Consider the following 19,141-nt stretch of genomic DNA (forward strand, 5'->3'; position numbering starts at 1 on the left):
CATAGCAAACAACTCCCTGAAAAGTTTTATTCTCTTGTACCGACAGGGTTTTCTTGCGTACTTGAAGACTTGACTTCAGAAAGTTTACAAAACTATGTAATGTAGTAGGGTCTCCTTCAAAATCTGGTAATGGAAATTATAGCCTTTATTAAGGCACAGAACATTAAGTCAGCAATCAGAAGATCCTGCATGCACCACTTCTGGGTTTTCATCCTTCGCCCAGGGATGGACTACTTTCAAAGTTCAAAGAGCAGTGAAGTCCTTTTTCCCAAGTCAGTATACCAGCCTTTATGCCAAGTTTGCTATCAGTTGTGGTTTTGGAAGAGAATAGCATTTCTCTGCAATTATAACTGAGTCCACCAACTCCTTTTGCTCATTTATCAAGAAAAAGCAATAAAGGTAAAACCAAAACTAGAAGTCATGTCTGTCTTGTTACAGAGCTGCAACTACAAAGCCGTTGCTGGTATCTTTCAGTCATTACCATATCAGCTGGATATAAAAGGCTTTCTAATGAAGCACAACTCGATGCTTTTAGTTTAGAGACCGATTCTCCATTAGCTAAGCAATTTACCACTGCACTTTTTAAAGTGCAAATCTATAGCAATTCTCAAAATAAAGGCCTTTTCATGCAAGTAGATTTCTGTAAGCGGTGAAAAGAGGTAGAATAAACAGCATTTATCCAGGAGCAAAACTAACAATGCCTTCTTAAAAGGTATCTGTATAAAAAAGGGTGTAGACTGAGAGCAAGTAAGTATTTCTACCCTTTGGTATCCCAAAGAAGAAGTTCTGTAAGTAACTGCAGAAACATATACCAGTAAAAGTTATACAGAGGAAAGTAAGAATACCAAAATAAATGTTTTGTATAAAGAGCAGATCAAATATCCTTTACCTTTCTTCAGTCCTGAGAATGTGATTTCTTATTCACAGCTCTTTCTAGGGAGCAGATTAATGTTTGTTATACCAAGCTGATGGGATCTGGTCCTACTTCCTCATGAGATCTGAGAGACGCAGGAAAATAAGATCATTTTTGCTGATTTTTGCTCACATGGGTTTTTAAGATTCAAAGTGATAAGTTCAAAATGGCCATTAATCAAATAGATGTAAATAAACCTGTATTTGGGGAGAAAATACAACAGAATTCAGGTGTGTAACATTCATTTTGGAACTGTCTCATTAGGTAATATTCGCTGCTTAATCATGTTTAATCGTTGGAACATCTGCTTAAATGAATACAACATGACTAAAACCAAAATATGTCATTTTCAAAGGACTACTGGGTAGAATAAACCCAAAAGTTTAATCTGTTTTTTAAAAACATTGAACCTTTTGTTAGGCCTATGGTCCTTTGTCCTTAACACTGATTATGTGGTTCTACCTTTTTGCCATTTCTCACAGATATTTCATTTTGATTGCTGACATCACTAGAAACTTTGTTTCTTAAAGCTAGGCAACCTTATGGAAAAACGATAGGCCTTCTGTGAAGCTCTGTGATGGCCCTGCTACCCTGGCAGCACGGGCCAAGGCAGTGGGAAGGTGAGAGCACATGTCTGCCAGGCGAGCACATACGCTTTCACCTTCCCACTAGTTCGGCAGTGGGAAGGTGCTGACTTAGCAGCCTCGGTGCTGACTTAGGGGTGGGCTGTTTTTCAAAGATGAAGATGTTTACAGGGAAAGAATAGGCGCTGTTCACTCCACAGCTACCTGTTTCCTTCCTGCTTGGCACAACTTGTCACCTCCAGTAGTAGCCATGAGGGTCATGCCTGCACTTTGAATCTTAGCTGGGTTTGGCACATTTTTAATATTACAACTGCTTTAGAATCATAGAATGGGTTGGGTTGGAAAGGATCTTATGATCATCTAGCTCCAACCACCCCTGCCAGGGGCAGGGACACCTCACACTAGACCATGTCACTCAAGACTCCATCCAACCTGGCCTTGAACACTTTATCCGTATGAGCCTGGTTCTTAAGTAGGTGTTCAGTCCACTTCATCCATACTGTACTGATCTTATTAAATCTTTTCATTACATACAGGAACAGGGTCTTATTTTCAAAATGACGTGGCAGATGAAAGAAGAAGACCCAATAAGGGGCAGTGGCATCTTCTGAAATGTTAGATACAGCTGAAAGAAACTAACTGACTTCTATAAATTTTGTCATTCAAAATAAATATCCTAATCCTGTCTAGGCTGTATTTAGGGTCAAAAAAATGTAGAGTTATACCATTAAACAGTAGAGCACATGCAATCTAGATGGTCCAAATAGAGCATGTGTTTTGGACCGTGTCACTGTCATTCTTCTCATAAACCTTTCATCACTAGTGAGCACACTGCACAACAGATCTGTTTTGGTGGTTAAAACTAGCTATTTATATAACACGCCAGTGAAATTTCATACTGCTATCCTAATCTCAAGGGGTTTTCTTTCCTCATCTCTTCTGCTTAAGAGGATCTGATAACTTTTATCTTATTTCTACTGTAAAAACATGCAAACCATATATTTAAGTCCGAATCCCCTGGAGGGTATCATTTAGAAGGAATACTGTGCTATGATTGCGTCTCCCCTAGAACACTGTAAACTGCCTGGTGGTTTAATAGTTTGCTATTTGAGATGGAGATCTCAGTATTTGGGATTGCATCCACTAAGATCAGCTTCCACAGGTTTGTTTTGACACTTTTGTTTGCTTTGCAGCAATCTGCTGCTCCTCAGTGCTTTATGTCAAAATATTCACTAGCTTCCTATTAATATTTAGGTAAATCAAGTAATTCTGCTTTTTATTCTTTTACATTTACATTCTTGTTCAACCCCTCCCAAGCCCCTCTTTTCAGTGTTATTTCTCCAGATTGTAGATTTTGCTACCACTTCATAAAGTCTTGCAGATAAATTATTCTTTATTTTAACAATTGAAGTTCAAGTTTAATAATTTTACAGAATGTGATTAAGGTTAAGTCATGGCTTCTGCGTTTATGGGCGTTTCAGACATGCATCTTAAATACATGTTTCTTCATAATAATTTTTCTGTGTGCAGCAGCACAACTGAAATCTTGCTTTGGCCTTTGTGTTTCAGTATTAGAATTAAGCCTGTAAAAGAATTTAAAAGTATACCTATATTTTTAAAAGGATGTATCTGGTGCTGCCAGAAATTATGTAAGCCTGTTGATCATCTGAGTTTAGTTCTTGCTCTGACGTGGAAACTTCTCACTCTGGCTGGTGTCAGGACTCTTGCTCATATGGATTCAACCCTTCTTTCCTCCTGTTTCGTGACAGGTAACCTGGGCTCCCAGCTGGTTGAGTATAAAGAAGAAATGTATATAACGTCTGACTGTGGGAACACGTGGCGTCAGGTAGGAAACACAAACCATCAAAGGCACCTGGAAATAATTTTAATGTATCAAATGTGATGAATTTTATAATGCTTACTTAATGTTTTCATGCCCACTTTTTTGAGGGAGGTGGCTATTGTTATCTCCGTTTTGCTTGGAAACTGGGAGAGATATTTCATAGAATCATAGAATGGTTTGGGTTGGAAAGGACCTTAACACACTAAACTGTGTCACCCAAGGCTCTGTTCAACCTGGCCTTGAACACTGCCAGGGTTGGAGCATTCACAACTTCTTTGGGCATCCTATTCCAGTGCCCTCACTGTGAAGAACTTCTTCCTTAGATCTAATCTAAACTTCCCCTGTTGAAGTTTAAAGCCATTACCCCTTGTTCTACCACTAGAGTACCTAATGAAGAGTCCCTCCTCAGCATCCTTGTAGGCCCCCTTCAGATATTGGAAGGCTGCTATAAGGTCTCCACGCAGTCTTCTCTTCTCCAGGCTGAACAGCCCCGACTTCCTCAGCCTGTCGTCATACGGGAGGTGCTCCAGTCCTCTTATCATTCTCATGGCCCTCCTCTGGACTTGCTCCAACAGCTCCATGTCCTCTTTATGTTGAGGACAACAGAACTGGTGTACAAGAGCAGAGTAGAGGGGCAGGATCACCTCCTTTGACCTGCTTCTTCTGATGCAGCCCAGGACACGGTTGGCTTTCTGGGCTGCAAGCGCACACTGAAGCGGGCTCATGTCAAGCTTCTCATGCACCACCACCCCCAAGTCCTTCTCCGCAGCGCTGCTCTGAATCTCTTCTCCGCCCAGCCTGGAGCTGTGCCTGGGGTTGTGCCGACCCAGGTGTAGGACCTTGCACTTGGCTTGGTTAAACTTGATGAGGTTGGCATCAGCCCACCTCACAAGCGTGTCCAGGTCCCTCTGGATCCCATCCCTTCCCTCCAGCGTATCAACCGAGCCACACAGCTTGGTGTCGTTGGAAAACTTGCTGAGGGCGCACTCAATTCCATTGTCCATGTCACCGACAAAGATACTGAACAACTCAGGTCCCAACACCGATCCCTGAGGGACACCACTTGTTACTGGTCTCCAAGTGGACATTGAATCGCTGACCACAAGTCCTTGCGTGCGGCCAAAGACTCAAATTGGTTGGGCTTCAGATTCTGTTGAAATTCAAAAATTTTGGTCTCTTTAAAGACCTTATAAGTATTTTTCCTAAAAAAAACCCACCATAGGTTCTGCTTAGGTTTTTGATAATTTAAGTAATCTTCCTATGCTAATAATGAAGTGGACTTAGGCTAGATCTTACAGTACAAATATTCCAAGCTAAAAGACATGGTTTAGGTGTAAAGTCTGAAAACTGGTATTTAAGCTTAAACTTTGTTCTTCAGTGAACCTGAGAAAGTGAAAAAATAGATATACAAAAAGACCCAAAACTTTTGAATGTTCTGTAGTACGAGTTAAACAATTGTGGGACTACAAATACCAAAGTATGAAAAATAGAACAGTCGTGTAGTAGCTGTAATGCCATTTGAATTCTGGATGTCCTTTGCTTCCAATGCCTACTGTCAATTTAAGCACTGCACCTTTATTATGTATTTTTTCCTAAATTGCTCTGTTTCAGTGTAATGGTTTGACCCTGGCTGCATGCTGGGTTCCCAGCAAAGCTGCTCTATTGCTCCTTTCCTCAACTGGACAGGGGAAAGGAAATACAATGAAAAGCTTGTGGGTCAAGAAGGACAGGGAGAGATCACTCACCAGTTACCATCATGGGCAAAACAGACTCAACCTGGGGAAATTAATTTATTACCAGTCAAATCACAGTAGGATAATGAGAAATAAAATCAAATCTTAAAACAACTTCCCCCCACCCCTCCCTTCTTCCCAGGCTCAGCTTCACTCCTGATTTTCTCTACTTCCTCCAAACAGTGGTGCAGGGGAACAGGGAATAGAGGTTGTGGTCAATTCATCCCACATTGTAGCTGCTGCTCCTTCCTCTTCAGGGGAGGATTCTTCACAGTCTTCCCGTGCTCCACCGGAGGGTCCCTCCCACAGGAAGCAGTCCTTCATGAACCTCTCCAATGTGAGCCCTCCCCATAGGCTTCATGAACTGCTCCAGTGTGGGTTCCCTCATGGGGTGCAAACTTCAGGAACACATGGCTCCGGTGTGGGTCCCCTGCAGGGTCACAAGTTCTGCAGCAAACCTGCTCCAGTGTGGGCTCCTCTCCCCCCTGGGCCACAGGTCCTGCGAGGAGCCTGCTCCAGCATGGGCTTCCCAAAGGGTCACAGCCTCCTTTGGGCATCCCCCTGCTCTGGTTTGGGGTCTTCCATGGGCTGCAGGTGAGTACCTGCTCTCCATGGACCTCCATGGGCTGGAGGGGCACAGCCTGCCTCACCATGGGCTGCACCATGGGCTGCAAGGGAATCTCTGCTCCGGAACCTGGAGCACCTCCTCCCCTCCTTCTACACTGACCTTGGTGTCTGCAGGGCTGTTTCGCACGTATTCTCACTCCACTCTCCAGCTGCAGTTGCTCCTGTGTAATAACTTTTCTCCTTCTTAAATACATTATCCCAGAGATGCCACCACTGTCACTGGTGGGCTTGGCTTTGGCCAGCGGTGAGTTTGAGCTGGCTGCACTGGCTTTATTGGACATAGGGGAAGCTTCTAGCAGCTTCTCACAGAAGCCACCCCTGCAGTGCAAATCCATGCAAATCCAATACACTCAGCAATGCTTAATCACAGGGATATTTTCTTTCTTTGTGTATATAGCAGTAATGCACAATATGATCTGGAGTCTATTTATAATGTATATCCAGGAGAAAAAAAACAAAACACCCTCAAAGTGTGTCAAAAGTCATTTCATTTCAGTTAAAGTAGTGGTTTACTGTTCAGCTGAACTAAAATTAAGGTGTATTATTTTCTGAGAACAACTAAGTGTGAAAATGTTCCCACTAGCGTTACTGAGCTTGGGGAGTTTGAGGTTAAAAGAGGAAAATACAGACAGTTTCTTATGTTGCTGTCGTAGGGTGTGATTAATACTGCACAGAAGGACTTTTTGAAAGAAATATATTATTTTTGTCATGATAATGTCCTTTGTGGTTTGAAAGATAAAATTTTATGCCAAATTCCTTCTTGAAATCTAGCATATGATAAATAGGTGTTTAAATGAAAAAGCCTTCTAGGATTTACAGAGGGTACTGTGTTGTCTAATACTTCACAGAGGCCTCTCTAATAATTTATCGTCACCATTTGCCAAAGTTCTATAGTTTTTCTGGGGTGAAAAATAAGAATAAAAGAGTGAAAGGAATCAAATTCATAGTCTTGCTGCTTTTTATTTGTGAGACGCTTGGGCAAATGATATGTGATGAAACTTGACCTTAAGATGACTATTCATGCTGTAAAACAAACCATAAACTGATCCCTCATTATGACATTCAAAATGAAAAACACCATTGCTAGCTTTATTTTAATTAAAACTGCTATGAAGCCTTTGAAAGAGCTTACTCAATCTTAATATTTGTGATCAGAATGAAAATGTAGATTGTTGTATGTGTTTTACATCCTCACAGTTCATGATCAAACAGTTCTTCCAGAGGACAGTGGTACATTTCCTTTCTCTGTTGGAGTTCATGCAACAAAAGAGGAGGTTGATGATATGGAAATTATTTAGACAGTAAATTACAGGTCACATGAGCTGGGAAAAGCAGAGCAAAGCTCATGTTTTGGCACAAGTCTTCGTGTTGGTGCAAGTCATTGACTTGGAAACTGCAGTTGTCATTAGTGAGTGCCTGTCACCTTTCTCACATGCCACACATGATGTTGCAGGGCTGCCTACAGGCTAGAAAAGGAGCAGTCTGTGCTTGTATAGAGTGACAGAGCAATGCAGAAAAGTAAATATAAAATACTTTGGAGAAGAGGAAGTTCAAGGAATTGACTAAAAGCTTGCATAAAATAATAGCAGCATTGGTTCATAGGATTATAAGACTGGGAGGAAGGTCAAAGATCATGTGAGTCAACCGTGTGCTCTGAGAAAACATAAAACATACTAGGAACATCTCTAACAGAGGTTTGCCAGACCTGTTTGTTAATCCTTCACTGTAGGAGATTCTGCAGTCTGGCTACACAGTGTTTCACCATTCTGCATAGTTTTTTTCTTATATTTAACACGATGACCTCGTTCTTTCCTGTTGTTCTTGCAGTTTCACAAATTCTGAAAGATAAGTTGATTTCTTCTTGTCTTTAGAGTGGAGTGGCTTTCCCGTCAGCTTTGAATAATTTTTCAGATGTTGAAAGGTCATTATCATGTCTACCCAGAGTACAGGGGGTTTCCCCTTAGAAAAGGAACAAACTCAAATCCCCCAATTTTCCTAATGGATAAAATTTCTAAAAGTTCTTTCCCTTTTGTTGCTCATTGGTTGGACTATCTAATATGATGTCCCTCTCCTGAACCATGGTAAAACTGGTTGCAGAATTACAATTTTTAATGGTACTAACCAGAACGAAATGACTGCCCTTGATGTCTTGACATTACTGGTATCTCATTTCAGATTTCTCTTCCGTGCACTAGGATCACACTGTTGGCTAAGATTCAGTTTCTGATTCATTCAGTTACTGGGACCAGTCACTCAGTTCCTGAATTTGTATCACATTCTCAATTTAACAATGATCTACTGATCATTTTCCTTCTGTAATTTCTCAAGCAGGTGTATACACTTAAATGATTTCAACTGAACCTGTATTTCCATAGCTTGCATATGGTAAGGTCATATGAGAGTTCAGGAAGACTTAACCAGGATAGGACAGTGTTTACAGGTAGAAATAAAAATGTCCAAATGAGAGTTTTGAGAAATTGAGTAACTACTGGTGATAAGTGGAAAAGCGTGGGAAAATAACAGAAGATTGGCAAGATGCATTCAAGTGGCTTGCAGCTGGGGTGTCAAAAAACATATATATCATACTAATTGTGTGATATTGTGGCCTTGTGTGTTGGGCAAGTAGAACATCTGTGTTTAGATAACATAGGCCTGTGACAGACTGAGAGGCACCCTATCAAACATGCTTGGGATTCCTGTGTTGCTGTGGGAAAGATCAAAGCACAGTGGTAAATTACACCTGTGTGAATCCCTGAAAGTCAGGTGAAAACAGCAGGTACAGTGATCGTCTAGCATGGATCAAGCAATGCAGTGCCTGCTTGTGTGCTTCTGTCCGGGTGCCGCTTCAGGGATTGCCCCAGTTGGCGACGTAACAAAGACAGATCAACTCTTTGCTTGTCATCCATGGTTTTGTGGTTACTGCCTGTGCTGGCTCACAAAAAAAGTAAAAACAAGGATTGTGATTATAAGTAGCCATAATCCAACTTGGGCTGACTCTAGTTTTTTCTTCTGCCCTTCTGTTACATGATGCCTGAGGCGCTTGTTGGTATCTCTTGGAAACATCACTCCACTGCATGCCGTTTGAGGAAAACTGAGATTTTTGACTGCATATTGTACATACTGTGCGCTGTAAATAGCAGCAGTTTAGGAGCTGATTGGCAAGTAGTGATCTGGCTACTGTATGGATAGGAGAAGGGAATCTCACCTTGACATTATCATGAATCATTTAGGTTGGAAAAGAATCTAAATCTAGAATCATTTAGGTTGGAAAAGACATTTTAAGATCATCAAGTCCAACCATTAACCTAGCAATGCCAAGTGAACCACAAAGAAGTAGCCTAGGAAGTAGCCTCACTCATGGGACAGATATGTATCTTTTGAAGACTTCTCTGTCTATTATACCAGGAAAACAATATCATAAAATGCATTAATGAACATAATACTGAGATAGATAAATAGATCTTGTATCTGGGAAAAATGGGCTACCCTATGTACATGATTCCAGACCATACAGGTTTTAGACCTTTTTTTTTCCTCCTAAGGGGCCTGTTTTTTCAGTCTTGAGTTTTAAAATATTTATGCTACTTTGCCAAATGCTAAGGATGATCTTGTGTTTACATTGAGTGTGTTTTATTTATTCTTAGAAAAAAATATTTCTGTTCACAGTTATGGTTGCCATTGCGATGTCAACAGCATGTGCTAGAATGCTTTGCTTGAAATAGGGTAAAAAAGGAAAGAGAAAGGTCTGGCTTCCAAAAGAAATGGATTAAATAAAAGGAGAAAATCACCAAGAAAAACCCTTTCATATGTGATCTGCCTCCAAAGTAGCTAGTATAGCAACAAAATGATCAATTAAGCTAATAAGGTTTTACAGAAACGGTTATATGTCTAGGAACTAAATCTAGATCTCTGGTGCTTTAGTCCAATGCTTGGTTTGTTGGAATATCATTTTTCTGTGTCAAATTTCTTTGTATCAAAGCAGTTTGGAAAATATTTGTTTAAGCAAGAATACTTTCCTGCAGATATCTTAAGAGATGGGTGGTGACACTTTTACACACAACAGGAAAGACTGCAGCCCCAGCCTCTCACTATGGGGAGGTCCAACTGGCTAATTCTGTGTAGAAAAACTGCTTCCAGATTTGAATTTAGAATTGGATATCACTTGATGAGAAGAGCAAGTGACTTTGGGAATTTTTGGTTTCTTTTGAAACTTGTGTATATCAGATTAAAATTGTGTAGCCTACATTTCTCCAGCATCATTTAAATGTGTTTTCATTGATTTCATGGAATTCTCCTGATTACTCCCAACAGATATTCTGGCCTGAAATAGCTGCTGAAGTTGTTAGTACAGACACAGAAAAAAACCCCACTTAGAGCAGAGAGAGGAGAGGGAGAGAAAAGAAGTTGACATTATGATTATAAAGCACATACCATGCACAAAAAATCACAGAAATAACCCTGTAGAAATAGGTTATAAAAATCTAGTTCTGTAGAGGATGGCTACTAGTAAGGATCATAATAAATTTATTACCTGACTTTAGTTAGAGGAGAGACATTTATCAGAATTTGTGGCTGACTGCGAGCACACATATCTCATATTCCTGGGTTTGAACTTCAACTCTGACACTGGGATCACATCCACCTTAATCTTTTGCAAACTGTTTATCTTGGTTTTGTTTCCAGAAAGTAGAGATATATATTTACTTTTGTGCATGAAATAGTTCTTTTCAACGTACTGAAGATGAAAAGTTGCTTTCATAAGGAATTTCATACATTTTTGTTATAAAATGTTTGCAAGAAGAGCATGATATAAAGGTGGCATTAATGTGCCTGTAATGCGTCAGCTGGGCTTTATAGTGTGCTAAAGCTGGGGCACTAAAATGGTGCATGGGAAAACCTAATTTGGCTGAAGTGATGCAAATACCAGCTTCCTTTATCTTCAGTATGATGGTTAAGCATTTGGAGATTTCGTGTCCCAGCATATTCTGTTTCATTTTGATTTGAGCAAAAGTTCAAACAGAGTTTAGAGGAGGATCAAAACTCTGCTTGCTTATCTGACTCCAGCTGATCTCATCCTTTTGAAGTGCATCTAAAATTAATGTCTGTCCTTTACTGAATTCTCTTCTGAAATATGCAGCTGTGTGGAACAAGTAGATAGGACTGTAAATGCCTCATATCAGGGTTTTGCCTGTAAACTGGCAACATTTGAAAACTGATCAGACACTTGAAGCCCTAGGATTCCCATAAAATATGCTCTTATTAGATGAGAGGAAGATTGAATTCTCAAATTAAATGCTTGCTATTTTGAAGTAATTGTGAATGTGCTGTAAGGTACTTCCCCTCCCTCCAGTTCAGTCCTCTAAATGTAGCATTTAGTATTGCTAAAAAAAAGAAGCATTTAGTATTGTTAATATTTTTTGATTCACAAGGCAAAGTAAAACATTTGTGCTTTTCACCTTTGCTTTGTCAAAGCATGTAGGAGGCTGTGTATCTATTAACTGGTAAGTGTGTGTAGTAACTCCTGCTTTATCACCTGCTCTTACGTTAATTGAACTTTCACAGATTAACAACATGAGTGAAACCTGTCTTAAAACAGATCTCACGTGTAAAAAAAGGGAAGATATGTACCTGTTCACTTCTTTTAGTGCTGCTGATGACTTCCAGAAAGTGAATGAAAATAATTTAGGAAATTTGAATCCTTTATACAATTAAATCAATATTACAGTTATTTTGGTTCAGAACTCAGAGCAGCCTCTGTGTGAGATCACATAAAGTTTCAATTTAAACAAATCATTGATACTGGAAATGCAGAAAACATTCTTGCACCAATTCTGTAGAGTCTGGAGAGCATGTGAGAAAGTCACAGACAGCCGTACTTTTCCTATTTTTCTTAGAATTAGACTACAAAGCATTTTATTCTGCAAGATACATAGAATATGGCAAATAACAAAGTAAGGTGATAGGTCACTTGGTGATATATAACAGGAAGGAATGCAGAATGCATACTGTGAGAAATATAAGCTTGGGCTAAAATCACTTTAGACAGTTTAATCTGACTGTGATTTGAACCTGAACATTTTCTGATTCACCTGCTTACCTTTCTTTTCTTTTACAGCTGGGACAAATATAAGAGTTAAACTGACTTTTATGTCCTTTTTGATTTGAAGTGCAGACATTATAAAGCATATAAGTCTTTTAATCCTGGTTTGCTCATGCATTTTATTTCTGCTGTTTTGTACATTTGCTTAGCTGGCTTTTTTTTTGTTTAATGTGTAGGTCTTTGAAGAAGAGCACCACATCTTGTACCTGGACCATGGTGGAGTTATTGTGGCCATCAAAGACACCTCTATCCCTCTGAAAATACTCAAGTAATCCTACAGTCAATTAGAGTAGAGCTATTGTGTATTCAATACCTCAGGCAAAGTTCATAATTTAAGATGAGCATTTCAATGTTATCATGTATGAAACAAAGGTGGAGTGACCTTAATTTAACGTTCATTAAGTCAACAAAATATAAGTTGATGTTTTCTTAAAGATTACTTCGTGGTGCTGAAGGTCATTAATCACCATAAATTTTTCTTGCATCAGTGTAGGCATTTTTGCTTAAAAGGCTCTCTTGGAACTCTACAATACAAACGATGTTCAGCATGATTGTTATCTGCTGCTGGTTTGCACGAGCAATGTAGGGCAATGCTGCTCAACCTATGATTCATATTACAGTATGAATTTTGTCCATTCATACTGTAATAAAGCTTTGTCTCATCTAATGGCCACAGTAGTGAAGACTTGAAGAATAGCCCTGAGTTACTTTGTCAAGAGGAATATAATGTAGTCTTTGGAAGCCAAGGGAGAAAAGATTTATGCACACATGATGTGCAAGTAGCCCGGTTCATCTGAGATATTTTTGTGCAAATTAACTGTGGTATGCACAGATCCTGTCATACAGTGATAATGCAGCAAATAGCTTTCTTAACTTGTTTGGCATGAAGGATTTGCTGCAAAGCATTTTTTATAAAATATCATGTTTTAAACTGCATGATAGTGAAGCAAAACATGGTAACCTTATGTAATGGTGTACAAAACTATTGTCTTTGTCATAAAATCCCTAAAATATCTTCATCTCTTCTGACTAGGTTAATTTTTGTGTAATCATGTATTCACTAGGAGGACTTAGGCTATGTACTTGGTTAGCTAGCATAAAGCCATCATTAACTATCCAAAAGACCTGGAGGAGATGTACAGAAGAAAAGATACTTTGATTCATAGATTCTGGGTGCACAGAGAATTTACAGTATGTTTTGCTGATTCATCAGCATCTTTTGCAAATTTTGAAGCGGATGATAGCAGCTGTGAAGGGCCATCATCTTGGTGCCTGCAGTTACACGTGTTTTAGCAACTGGGCTATTTTGTCTCATGTTTCACTGACCTCTGCTTCACAGGTCTCTAGCTCAGAGACTACTAGAAAGAATGAAGTGTAAATTAACTTCTTGAACCTACAAGGCAGCAAAATAGTTTGTTGACAGACCTCAGGTTTTATGTGCCTGAGAATTTTCATTGTTGTGGCAAATTTATTATACACCTTCTAATAAAGATGGGAGCCCCTGGATATGTTTCTGAGAAAAGATCACATTAATATGATATACTGTCTAGGCATATTGTATTTTGGTGATCATAAATTCTGGGCTTTAGTAGTAGATTTTTTTTGTTTGAATAAATGAATTCTGTTATGTATAGTAATAGTTGTAAATGCAAACCATTTCTGCTTTTTTACAGGTTCAGCATAGATGAAGGCCAGACTTGGAGTACACATAACTTTACTAGCACGTCAGTCTTTGTAGATGGATTACTTAGTGAACCTGGAGATGAGACACTGGTCATGACGTAAGTTTCTGGTTTCATCTCCTTTTTTCAGGGTGCTCTCTGCTTGCGCGGTTGAGCATATTTTAAGCTGTGGGTGTTTGAGATGGTGCTTGAGTCACTGGCTTTTGCTTCTTACAGACACACAGACTCTTACACTGATGTCCAATCTTTTTTCTCTTCTCTACAGATTCTCAAACAGACTTCAAAAATGTTAAATATCTGTTGTCTTCATGGTGTACACAACTGTATTGTTGTCCTGGTAACTAGCATTGCAATACTTTGCATAACCAAACACTGATAACAACTACACGTTTTTATTCTGTGCAGTGACTGAGACAAACTCTGTGAATAGAGTTACAAATAACCAAATTCTGCAACTCAGGCCCCTGATTATCTAACCTCTTCCAAATGGCTGGGGACATCTGGGTCTGGGCTGCAGGTTTTGCTTCATCTGTAGGATAAATGCTAATATTTTAGAAGTGTCTGAGAGCGAAACACACTTGTCCAGTTAGGGAAAAAGTCAAAAAACATTACCTGCAGCAGGGAAGTGGGATGCACTCAGAGAGATGCCGATTGTTGTGTGTGCTCCTATCAGAACAGCTTGTGTGATCCTTAATGTTGGAGCAATCCTTTATGTTGGAGCTCAGTGTGTTCATGACATGCTTTGTGTTCTAAGAGTTACAAATAGAGCTGCCTTTGACATGTACCAGTAGCGTTTTCCTCAGGGAAAAAAAAAAAAATAACCCAGCATGAAGCTGTGTAAAGGATCCTCAGCAGAACGGAAATCCTACCAATGTACTTAAAAGCATTGCACCAAGTTTATAATGCTATGCTGCACAGAGGTGAATTTGGTCCTCCCTTTCACTCTTCCTTCCTTCCTCCTGCCTTTTCTTTCCTTTCCCTTTTTCCTTTTTACTTTTCCTCTTTTCCATTTATCCTCCACTTTTCCGTTTGTCCTCCATTATACACATATATACATACACTGAGAAGAAGAGTATTATCCCGCCATGCTCTCCTCTCAAGTACAGAGTTTTTATGGTATAATATATTCTATGCAGAGATACTCAAGCCTCTGAATGAAGGATTTCCATTAATTTCAGTAGAAGTAGAAGAACCAAAAGCTTATCCTAAACTATACTTATTGGCAGATAAAATTCATACTGGTTTGATGAATATATGCTTTGGGGTTTGTTTGTTTGTTGTTTTTTTTTTTTTTTTCTTATTAAGTATCATTAAAAGCAGTGATTTTGTGAAGATGTATTTAAATAACTGGGTGAATGGGTTAAAGAGCTCTTATAAAATGTGATTCTTTTTTGAAATCATCCATCTGAAATATATAAAACTGTATGTAGATTTTGTACATGAGCCTAGATTGACAAAAAAAGCATCCTCTGTCTTCTGCGTTTCTAAGGGCAGTCTGACTCTAGCATCTCAATGACAGCACTGTAGGAACTTACTTTGCATCCAATTCTACTGAATTTGGAGGATGTCATACACGTAGTGTCACAGACTGGCCCTGAAAGACTTGCAGCATTCCTATCAGACTATAAAGATAATGAGAGGAGTAAACCTGCAGTATGTGTTTCCATGTTGCATTGTGTCTTCCTTGTCTCTCCTACTGCCTTTGATTGTGTTTTACCTTCAGGGTGATGTTGTCAGCCTAATGGTGCTCTGTCTGACTTTAAATCAAGACCTTTTGTCATTCTGTCTGGCTTAGGTCATTTCCTCACAAAACTTCATGCTCGTACTGAGTTGCTGTGCATGACTTAATCTATAGTGATTTGCTGCTTTTCAGAAATGTCATCCACTGATACACTCCTGGGAAAAAAAAAATCAACTGTGCCATCTTTTCCATTTTATTAGCTAAAAAGTGTTACTTCTTCTGTGTAGAAGATGGTAAGATGAACTTGTGTACTGTAATGGAAATAAATTAGTGTCTTTCACCCTGAGGAATCTCTAAATCCATTACTAAGGACCTAGTCTGACATTTCTTACTTGTACAGGAATTTTGTTTTCTCCCTTTCACGTGGAGTTTGTTTGAATAAGAACTTTGAATAAAGAGTGCAATGTCAGAATCTGCATAAATTAGGAGAGAGAGCATAATCCTGAAGTGGGAAAGTAATAACTGAAAAAGCCTACAGCAAAATTATGGACCAGACACTATTGCATTTCAGGCTTCTAGAATAAACACACAGAAGAGTCAGAGAACATTTTAGTTGCACAGAAAGTGACTGTGACCATAGGGTAGAATCCTGGTTCCACTAAAATCAATTTAGGGTATTTAATTTGCATTTTTAAAAAAAATCTACAAAAAGATTATCTGGAAAAATGTTATGGGACCTAGTAACAACGAGTGTAAGAGAGACTTCCCATTCCCAGCATGGTGACTGGGACGTTGACCTGACTTGTTAGGCACTTCCGTTTGAATTCCTGTTCTATACTAACATCCGAAATGAAGTGGTCTGGTAAGCTTTGCTGAAGAAACAGGGGAATATGAAACTGGTTCCCTCAAGTCCTCATTTGAGAAAGTTTTGTGTTTTCTCCAGAATAGAGAAAAACAAATGTTGACTTGTAGGAAGTTTTCATGAAACTGGGTTGTCATCTGCCAGTCAACATTAATCTAAATCATTCATCCAAATCCCCTGCAGTATTCAATATGTGTACACTTAAATGCCAAGGAAAATGTATTTTATCCTGTTGTGCTCTGCAATAGACCTAGTTAACATTTTTAGGAGTTTTAAGCAGTAAAGTATTCAAAAACTTCAGGAAACTCATTCTGTGTAAGAATCAACTTCTAAACAGACCTAGTTAAAAGTGTTAGAAAAGATAAGCAATAAAGTATTCATAAAGTTTAGGAAACTTGATCTGTGTAAAAGTACATTTCTAAATGAAGAGATTCAATCCATCATTCATTGCTAAACGTAAGATTTGCTAAGAAATCTTCTCAACTAATTGATGCATATTCATCAAGTCATATATATTTTAAATGCATGGTCTAGCAGGCTTTATTTTCTCTAAATTCTTTACAAATGAAAGTTACTGCAACCTGTTGTTACACTTAACAGTATGTTATGTTTGAGAAAAATTACTTAATAATGCTGGATTGAGCAATGGCCTAACTCAGTGGAAAAAGGAAGAATTTTTCTGTGTCTGAAATATTGATGTTCCTCTTCAGAGGAAGTAGTTCATATAATGCAAGTTTCAAATCTGTTAAAATGACTTCTAAATCACATTTCAGGTTCTGGGAGTGTTTCCCAGTCTGGGTTGTTTAGATTGCAGTGTAAACCCACTAGGCACAATAAGCATGGTACGGCAGACTGTGGTCCCTTTTAAAAGGCCACTAAGAGGTTGCATAAAAGGACTGCTTTTCTTTTTGTCAAGTAAAATCAAAATCTTCCTGATGGGTAATCTTATTTTTTTCCAGAGGGATTTTTTTTCTGAGGTCTCATAGAGTAACAACTTAAGATGCTGCTGGGAACTTCATGACATCTCTGAACAGCATGTGCGTTTTTCTGTCTTGAAAGTCTGTTGTTGTGTTCCTGTTGCGTTCCTAGGTGATAATGGAAGCAAGGAAATAGTATTAAACTTACTCAAAACAGGATAGGATATGATATTAACAGGTGTTAGATATTAGGGAGAACCAGCTGGATTTTTGCAGCTGTAAATTCTGCTGTGAATGTCAACCTCACCTTTAACAACGTCAGTAAAAGTCAACATTACATGTAGTTTGTGGGGCTTATTGTTGTGCCACATGTGGCAGCACACTTTCCTGTTTGAATAATCTTACTAGGTGGAGGTAATTCTCAGTGTTGTGAATTCTTTACTTCAATCTTTTTCAGACTGCAACCCTTAAAAAGTGTAGATAGATGGTAGATAAGTGTAATTCTCTCACAATGCAAGAGAATAGCTGATTTGCCAAGGCAAATTCTAGGTTTTATTTGCAACTAGTTAATCTCTTGCTTGAGAAGCATTGCTCAGTTACAAAATGGTTGTTCTACTCTGCATGATGAGGAACATATCTGTTTGGAAATAGATGGAGGAAACATACAGAAAGACAGGAAGAAAATGGTGAAAAAAGCTTCAAAAAAGTAAACTCATTACTCCATTTCAGTCTAAACTAGGTACCTGCTAATCCAAATGTACAGATGCCTGTTTAGTGGCAACTACTTTTGCTGTCATCTCTGTGGACACAGATGTTAGCAAAGCAAGACAATGCCAAACTGTGGTCTTGAAGCCAAGACCATGGGACTGCCCCAATCTCTCCCTCTGCTTGAAAGAAGTTCAGGGGATAAAGCTTTGTTTATTTCATTTCTTTCCATAGTTTTCAAAACATACTCAGAAGCATGGGAAGATGATACTTTCATTGTCTTGCTAAAGCCTATATTTAGTACATCTTCAGGGCAGACCTGGAAACATATTTGAACATGAGGAACTGAAAGGTTAGGAATCTGTGTCCTGTAAGAATCTTTATTACCTTGTCCCTGTTTAAAAGAGAAGGACAGAAAAAGAGTGACATGTAACTTTTTCATTCAGATAGAGTCTTCGTGTCATCTTGAGCCCCTGTCACTGGGGCTCTACAGTGTGATGCTCTAAATTCGCTTTCAGTGAGACAGTTCCTTTTTAGCTTTAGTTCTAATAAATGATGTCAACCAGGCAAACATTAGAAACTTGAACCAACACTAAAATTGTTTAAACATTTTAGTTTTGGGTGGGGTCTTGAATTCCATTTTGCTGTATTTACTATATTGGTCTCAAAATGAAGGAGCCACAATTTAGATGAGCACAGACTAGTTACTCTGGCTTTGTCAGCTGAAGTCTGAATGAAGAATTTCCTACCTGTGACAAAAGAGACCTGATTTTTAAATATGTGAGTTGGGGGTTGCGAGGGAAGTGTTAGCTAAAGAATTAACTACAACATTTTGTTATTATCCCAAATTAACTTGGTTTTAAGTAAAATGATGGCAGAGAGCTGCATGAAACGAAGTTATCCTCTACAATACCATATGTTTCTCTTTAATCTATTTTGTTCACTGTCCAATTTGTATTTACTTCTGCATAAGACATCAGGCTAGGCATTAAATCCGCAATTTTTTCCTAACAGCTTACATAGCCAAATTTTGCTCTTGGATAGGAATTTACTAAATAGATGGAAAAAAATGTTGGAGATAATTCACAAACATCATGGAGCCACTGAGCTTCTGGATAAAATGGAAACATGCTCATCCTGGTCCTCCCCAGCACTTCTCAGAGCTTAAGCATTCATTTCCATTCTTTTTCCTCAAGAGCTGAAACCAAGATGTTTGGGCATAAAAGAATGAATGGCAATTGTTGTTGGGGGTGGAGGGGTAGGAAACAATACAAAAACGTATTTTGGTTCAGTTTCAACTAAATTGTTTCCTCCCCTCATTTTTCACTTTGGCAGCCAAACAAAAAAAAAATCAAAACAAAAAAAAAACCCCAAGCCCCAACCCCTCTACTCTTCTCTTTAGTCCATTAAATATATGCATGAGTTTGTAGCGTAAGGCACTTAAATCATAAGTGTCTCCATATTTGCACATGATCTGTTGTGTACACAAGCGCT

General features: G+C 38.8%; 1 protein-coding gene across 1 annotated transcript in view; it reads left to right on the top strand.

Annotated features, from left to right (window-relative positions):
* SORCS2 (sortilin-related VPS10 domain containing receptor 2) overlaps positions 1–19,141 on the top strand; it is a gene marked incomplete at both ends in the record, with an annotated part of 88,280 nt that overhangs the window by 47,047 nt on the left and 22,092 nt on the right. Inside the window, 3 exons of the mRNA XM_010013266.1 lie at positions 3,267–3,343; positions 11,977–12,068; positions 13,474–13,581. Coding sequence (XP_010011568.1) covers positions 3,267–3,343; positions 11,977–12,068; positions 13,474–13,581 — 277 coding nt within the window. The remainder of the gene's footprint in view (positions 1–3,266; positions 3,344–11,976; positions 12,069–13,473; positions 13,582–19,141) is intronic.

Source organism: Nestor notabilis, unplaced genomic scaffold (genome assembly GCF_000696875.1).
Source record: "Nestor notabilis isolate BGI_N333 unplaced genomic scaffold, ASM69687v1 scaffold1084, whole genome shotgun sequence".
Classification (NCBI taxonomy): Eukaryota; Metazoa; Chordata; class Aves; order Psittaciformes; family Psittacidae; genus Nestor; species Nestor notabilis.